The sequence below is a fragment of the Octodon degus genome, unplaced genomic scaffold (assembly GCF_000260255.1).
Source record: "Octodon degus isolate 3935 unplaced genomic scaffold, OctDeg1.0 scaffold00128, whole genome shotgun sequence".
Taxonomy (NCBI): Eukaryota; Metazoa; Chordata; class Mammalia; order Rodentia; family Octodontidae; genus Octodon; species Octodon degus.
Genome location: NW_004524704.1, coordinates 8,171,439 through 8,179,340, shown reverse-complemented (window position 1 = coordinate 8,179,340; position 7,902 = coordinate 8,171,439). Strand labels below are relative to the sequence as shown.

General features: G+C 36.6%; 1 protein-coding gene across 1 annotated transcript in view; it reads left to right on the top strand.

Moving 5' to 3' along the window:
• The window catches only part of Atp13a5 (ATPase 13A5), a gene marked incomplete at its 5' end in the record, with an annotated part of 87,742 nt that overhangs the window by 38,472 nt on the left and 41,368 nt on the right, over nucleotides 1–7,902 (top strand). Inside the window, one exon of the mRNA XM_004640930.2 lies at nucleotides 4,035–4,077. Within this exon, the coding sequence (XP_004640987.2) occupies nucleotides 4,035–4,077 (43 nt within the window). The remainder of the gene's footprint in view (nucleotides 1–4,034; nucleotides 4,078–7,902) is intronic.

Here is a 7,902-nt window from a genome sequence, read left to right as displayed (position 1 = left end):
GGGCTGTGTAACTCAGAATGGGAAAATGGAAAGCTGGTGCATCAGCACTGGAAGTGATCGGCTGGCCTATTAGGAAGTGGGTGAACACTGGCCAGCCCTCTTGCCAAGAAGTCAAACGGCACCTTGCATGGCTGAGACACAGAGGCCAAAGCCCAAGGAACGTCCTTCTGATCTCCTCAAAGCCTCAGCTAAGGCACGGAAGTGCACAACTCTTCCTCGTGAGAAGAGATCCACTCATGACTTGGTGGGAATTTTAGTTTTGGGCCTGCAGATTTTATTTTTTAATTTTTTAATTCAATTTTATCTTATTTTGAAGAGGAGAAAACAAAAGCAAAAACAAATAGGAAAAAAGACATACAACATACAACAATGCATATTACAGATTTTCAAAACAGGAATAGCCAATTAACAAAGGTTGTTGTATTCTCTATTTTTATTGTCAAATCTGTTGCTCAGATTAACAGATATAGTCATGCAAGAGTCAACACATAACTGAATATTAATTCTTGCGTTCAAGAAATCTTAATTTTTTTCTTGTCTTTTTAAAAATGTATTTTAAAGAGAATATAATAATTGATAATAAATTAGAAAGGTGCACACGTAGAAGACTAAGATGAGAGAGGTAGTCAACAATGGGTCTTGTATTACACATTGCTGTCCTCAATGTAGTTGTTCAAATCATAGATATCAGCATACAGAGTTAGTCAAGGTGAAAATTTCAAACATTTAAACACTATTTTCAAAGACTGATGGAAATTATTAGTGCAATCATCTCAGCCATCCTGGATATATACTTGCATGCTTACTCCCTTTTTGCCTATCTTTTCTTATTTCTTTTTGTTGTTTAATCCTTAAATTCAGTTTATTTCCATTTTACCATATCTATTGTTCCTTTCAGGTTTTGTTTATTCTTTCTGGTTCTTACACTAGGGAAACAATGTGACATTTACATATGTGGGTCTGATTTATGCCCCTTGGGAGTATAGCCTATAGTTGCATCCACTTACCTATAAAGACTTTGAGTTTGTCTTTCTTTATAACTGAGTAGTAATCTACTGTATAAAAATACCACATATTTTTTAAATCTATTCCTCAAGAGATAGGCATTTTGATTGTTTCCAAGATTTGGCTGTGACAAATTGTGTTGCTATAAATGTGATTGAACACATATCACTATGGTATGGTATGATGTTTTCATTTCTTTTGGAAAAATACCCAGAAGAGGAGTTGCTGGATAGTATGAGATTTCCAGTCCTAGTTTTTTGAGGCGTCTCCACACTGATTTCCATAGTGGTTGTACCAGTCTGCATTCTCACCAGCAGTGGAGTAGGGTTCCTGGCCTCTCCAGCATTTGTTATTAGTTGGTTTCTTTATGACAGACATTCTTTCTGGAGTGAGATGGTATCTCAAAGTTGTTTTAATTTGCATTTCTTGAAAGGCTGATGCTGTGGAACATTTTTTCACTTATTTATTTGCAACTTGTATTTTTTCCTCTGAGAATTATGTATTCATCTCACATGCCCATTTTTGGATTGGGTCTTTACATTTTGGGGGCCATTTTTTTAGTTCTTTACATAATTTATATAAATGTCCTTTGTCTGAGTGATTGTCAGTTATGATTTTTCCCCATTTGTGTGTTGCCTTTTCACTCTACTGGTGATTTCTTTTGACATGCAGAAGCTTTTCAATAAGATGAGATACCAGTAGCTGATTCTTTGCAGCATTTCCTGTGTAGCTTGGATTTTGTTCTTGAACTGTCTGCCTACTCCTATGTCTTCAAGATTTCCACCTACTTTCTCTTCCAGGAAATTTACTGTTTCTGTTTTAATGTTTAGATCTTTAATTGATTTTAGCTTTATTTTAGTGCATGATGATAGAAGTGGGTCTAGTTTTAGTTTTCAGCATGTGGAGAGCCAGTTTTTCCAGCACTATTTGTTAGAGAGGCTAGTGAACATGTTTGGCCCCTTTGTCAATGACAAGATGGATAAGTGTGTCTGTAATTGGATATTGTTTCTCTAATTTCTCTCTCAATGAGTTTGTTATCTGTGTAGAGGAATGCTATTGATTTTAGGGTGCTGACTTTGTATCCTGTTATGTTACTGAATTTGTTTACTAATTCTAGGAGCTTCTTGGTGGAGTTTGTCATTCTTTCAAGTAGAGTATCATGTGATCTTCAAATAATGATAATTTAACTTCTTCTTTACCTATTCTTATTCCTTTTATTTCTCTCTCTTATCTAATTGGCCTGTAGGCTTGAAAAAGGAAGGAAATGATGAAATTTCAGATAATTGCTAATAAGTAGTAGGCAAAAGCAGGAGACTTTCCATTGTATTTTGTTTTCCAACCATTGATAAAGATGCTTTCATGGGGCTGGTGAGATGGCTCAGTGGTCTAAAGCACCTACTTAGAACAAGCTTAGCAAAGCACAGAGACCACGGTTCAATCCCCCAGCACCACATGCCAGCCAGCCCCGCCCCCTGGTGGGCTGACCTGCCCCCCCCCACATAAATAAATAAATAAAATTTTTTAAAAAAGATGCTTTCAGGCTAACCAACCTGCATTTAAAATGATTATTTCACCCACAGAGTCATTGCATGATATTGGCCAAAGAAAGTAACTTACTTGTCTCAATGCTCTGAGAAGTGTTTTCAAGTTAAATGCTTAATTCTGAAAAGATGTATTGTCCTAAAGTAAAATTAACTCAGGAAGACATATGCTGCCTCAGTATGAGCTATCTTCTCAATTTCTCTGTTTTCCTTTTCTCACTTTTCCAGTGGACAATGTGCATAAGGCTGTCTGCATTCCTTTTTTCTGAGTAGGAGGTGAAAGCTTCCTGGCATAATATAGAGGCCAGATCTGCACTTTCTACAAGTGAGGGCAGTCATGACATGTCCGTGCAAATTTTTTTTTTTTTTGAACTGGAGATTGAACTCAGGCCCTTGTGCTTGCCAGGGAAGCACTTATTCTACTGAGCCATCTTCCCGGCCCCACTATGCAAATATTGATAGGGTGATTTTCATTTACTCTAGTCTAACATTAGATCAAACCATATGAATGTCTACATTTAATCATTTTTGACCTAAGGAAAAGGTCATTTATGTTCTGGCTAATAAGAATGTGCTATAAGAAATTTACTTGTTTACCTTATTAATTTTATAGTTATTTTACTGGTACATATTTGTAGTGCATAATATTTACATTTCTTGTATGGAGTTGGCTCATGTATGTAATACAGTTTAACTTTTTTATGTCCTTCCTCTTCTTTCCCACCTCTTCTTCCATTTCTTGATTCTCTTCCTATTTGAGAAAGTTCTGTCTCCTTACTTTCTATTATCTATTTTTTATTTTCCCTTGATTTATAATTTGGGCTTCCAGTTTTATCTGTTTTTAGAAAAAATAAAAACCTGGAATCTTAGTACTGCCATTAATCAATACCTATAATGTATTGTTTACTCATAATAGAAGACAGATTGTGTCTTGCCTAAGAAATTCCTTTCCCCTGGCAGCATCTTTAATTGCTAGTCTTCTATTTATAGCTTGTTTACATATGCATCCATTATAGATAGGGAGCATATTATTTCCTTGTCACTCGGAGATGCGTCAAGGATATGTGCATGTGTCTTTAGTTATGCCTGTTAAACTACTTCCCCAATGCTTCTCATCATGGTGTCTGAACTCAAAGCTCTGCTGGGAAATGGTGTAATGGAGACTGCATACTCTTCAGCTTGGCCTTCATGGATATAGTTAAACAGGTCTTCTTTCAAAGTCTGTGATTGTTGTCTTTGCCAGTGTCCTTGGTGATATCAGTGCCATTTTAGTGTGATTGATTGAAGCAATTTAAATGATGCAATGACCTTTTTCCACTGGGAGTATTTCTCTTCACAATATTCTTCTCAGCCTGGTTCCACATGAATTCAGGACACACACCCGCACACACACACACACACACACACACACACACACGTACCTTAACTATGATGGAAATGATCCCAATGGGGCTTTCAGTTAAATATTCTGTGTTGTTTCTTCTGCAGTTACTACGTGGGCATGTGTGGAGATGGCGCCAATGACTGTGGGGTGAGTAGCAATGACTTCTGCTCATGTGAGTGGCTCCATATCCCTTCTGAGGACTCCAAGGTCCCCTGGAGCCTGTCTCTTCATCCTTGCACCAGCAGTGACTTGGTCCTTTTGCTGAGCAAGCCCACCTCTGCCTGAATATGGGGTAGAAGTGGAGAAAAGGAACGAGAGATGGATCAGAAGAGCTGTGTTTGGCAAACCTGGCTTTTTTTTTTTTTTGTGGAACTGAGGATTGAACTCAGGCCCTTGCACTTGCCAGGGAAGTGCTTATTCCACTGAGCCATCTCCCTGGCCCAAACCTGTCAGTCTAAAGACAGCAGGATCACCACTGAGTTCCTTATGTTTCAGACCCAGAAAGAGCCTTGGTACAGTGAGCTGGTTTTAATCTTCTGTGTTATCAAAAAGGGAATGAAAGCAATGAGGATGTGTCAAGCACATGTGTAGGTATACTAACTGCTCACAGTGCAACTTATCATTATGTATGGCAAATGCAGACTTAAACAAAAAATAAGAAATGAATGCTCAAGGAGGGAAGAGAAGTGTTTTTGCCTGGAGGCAAATAGCTGATAGTCTTGGTGAAGAAAAAGTTTGAAACTGATCATTAAAGTTTTAAGCTATATGTAAATCGTGTCTTATCTCTGCTAAACTTCCACTCTGGGATTAATTTTTTAAAATTAGCTTTCTGCTAAACTCTTCATGAAATCCTAGATGATTTAGTTATCACCTACTTCACACAACCTTAATTGAATGAGCCTCGTAAGATTCCTTACACACAGTAGAATAACACCTTTTTGATCTGTGGTATGATTGCAATGGCAGTCTAATTTGAAGGTTGGTAAGGTTTTGGCAGCTAATTGTGGAACAAGAAGGAAAGTGGTGGAGAACTTGCCTGGCATGTGCAAGGCCCCTAGTCAATCTCTGCCACCCCCAAAGTAAAACAATCTTGTACTATGAATAACTACTACAAAACAACAATATGCAATGTATTAATTATTGTAACTGTCCTAATAACCTGTTTTGAAACTAATTGCTACTTCTTTCTCAATAAAATTAATATAAAAACAGAGATTAGGATGACCTAGGCATTTGTTTTACTTTCCTAAGTATTCTCTTGAAAGTTACGTGAAATCCTGTTCATACTGAGATTTATGATAAGTTCTTGAGTGTTGCTTCTTTTTTTCCCATTTTTAAAATTAATTTTATTGAGAAACAGCAATGAGACAGTTTCAAAACTGATTAATAGTACAGTTTCAATAATTAATACATGGCATACTGTTATCTTAGTGGTTATTCATAGTACAGGATGCAGACATGTTATCCTGTCCAAATACTATTAGTACAAATCTTTCTTCTCATTGAATTAAGAGAAAGTAGCTGTATATCTATCCAAACTATTTTGTATATACAAATACAAAATAGTCCTTCCTTTGTATCCCCTTTTTTGTTTGGTTTTGTCAGAGATGGGTATTCCACTGCCATTGAAATATTGTAGGTGCATGAATCCAGCAAAATAATCCAATATAGTCCGGTAGTCCATAATAGTAGTGGGTTATCCATAGGACTGGCAATATCAGAAGTTGTTGACTTAAGCCATTCACAGCTCAGCATATTAATATGGCTTTACTTTTTATACCTCATTTTTATACTTTTCTGCTGATAAAGACTTATATACTTTATACTTGCTTTAGATAAAGCAAGATATATATAACAAGAAATGTAACTTTTGTATCTGATTAGGTCAGTCAGGTCCCCTCAAGATTTATCCTGTAACCCTGTAATGCAGTTTGCGTATCCTTATTCAATGTCAGCTATGTTGATGAGTCACAGCCATTGCTTGACAAATGTGCTCTCTGTGAAACTCTGAGAGCATGTTTTCTCTCCATGTGACTCTTTTTAGGCACACTCTACATCATTGATCATGTTGTGCTGTGGCCCCATAATCTCCTTGATCAGAAAATTTGGGACACAACTGAGTTACATGATGTTACAGTGTAGGTTCTCCTATGCCCTGAGTCTTCACTGACCTTGAAATGCTAGGGCCAAAATGTTGGATGTCCTTGCAGCCCTTCTTTTTCTCTGATTTTTGGTTTGCAAATTTAGGTTGTTAGCCCTCCAAAAGAGAAGCTTATTATTACCTTCAACATATGCAGTTGGGTTTAACTTCACTATCTCTCTGAATATCAAACATCTTAAACATAACATAAAACAGGTAATTTCCATCTAGTATTGATATGTTAAACTTTAAGTCTCTACAGAATATGGAGAAAAAAAATTTTAAAAATAAAAAGTATTTTAAAAATATAAATAAGCATTTGCATATTTTTACACAGAAATTTAGAAAGCTAACCATATACAGCATTGTAGCAAGACAGTCCTGTGGCTTTATTTTCTTGTCTTTTTTTTTTCATTTATTACCTTTTTTGTTTTAAACAAACATTAACTTGAGAGACAGTATGGCAATAATTGGTATGTCATGACAAGCAGTACCTATTTAGAAGACCAGAATGACAGGCATTCCAAGCATGACCCTTCTATTACATATTTCTATCTTCACTGCAGTTGCTTAGTTCACAGCTATCAGCATTTATAATAGTCAGGGTGAGAATCCTACCAATGAACTGCTAGTTTAAAAAATCTGCCATAGTGTCTCAGGATCATTGCCTTACCCATCTTGTGCGTACAAATGTATGGCTTTCACTCTGTCATGTTTCTTAGCTTTTCTCCCAGCCCTCCCTTCTTTGCCCAATCCTAAAGTTCTCGCTTTCCTTTTCATTGTGTTGTACTTTTCTATTTGTATTTCTTCTTTTGAGTTCTTGTACTAGGGAGACTATATGATATTTGCACATGTGGGTCTGGTTTATTTCACTCATGAGTATATCTTCAAGTGGCATCCACTTAAATATAAAGGCTTTATAGCTGAGTTTTCATTCTTTATAGCTGAGTACTACTCCATTGTGTAAAAATACCATATCTTTTTCATACATTCCACAGGTAACAGGCATCTTGGTTGTTTGGAAGATTTGGCTATCACAAATTGTGCTGCTAGAAACATAGGCGTACATATATCACTATGATATGACATTTTCAGTTCCTCCGGGAAAATTCCCAGTAGGGGGATAGCTGGCTTGAATGGGATTTCCAGTCCTAGTTTTTTTTTTTTTTTTTTAATGCAGCTATATATCTATCCTAATCATTTTGAATACCCAGATACAAAACAGTCATTCATCTGTAAGCCTTTTTTTGTTTAGTTCCGTCATTTAAATATTATAAGTGTGTGAACTCAGCAAAATATTCCAAAATAGTCTAGTGGTCCATAATAGTATTGGTTCTTCCGCTTGACTGGCAATGTCAGAAGTTTTTGAACTGAGTCCCCCACATCTCAACATAACAGCATGGCTTTACTTCTTATACTTCATTTTTATAATTTTCTGCTGGATGGTTAAGACCAAGATAAAGCAAGACCTGTGTAACAAGAATTTTAGCTTTTGGATCTGATAAGGTCAGTGAAATCCCCTCAGAATTTGTCCTGAGACCTTGTACCTCAGATTGTAGATCCTTTGTCAGTGTCAGCCATGTGGATGAGTCACGGCCATTGCTTGGTCAACTTGCTCTCTCTGAAAGCCTGAGAGAATGTTTTCTCTCCATGTGACTCTCCTTAGGCATGCTCACTATCTCTCTGAATATTAAACATCTTAAACATCAATCATTTTCCACTTTGGCCCATAATCTCCTTGATCAGAAAATTTGGGATACTACCGAGTTACATGATGTTATAGTACAAGTTCTCATATGTCCTGAGTCTTAATTGACCTTGGAAGGCTAGGG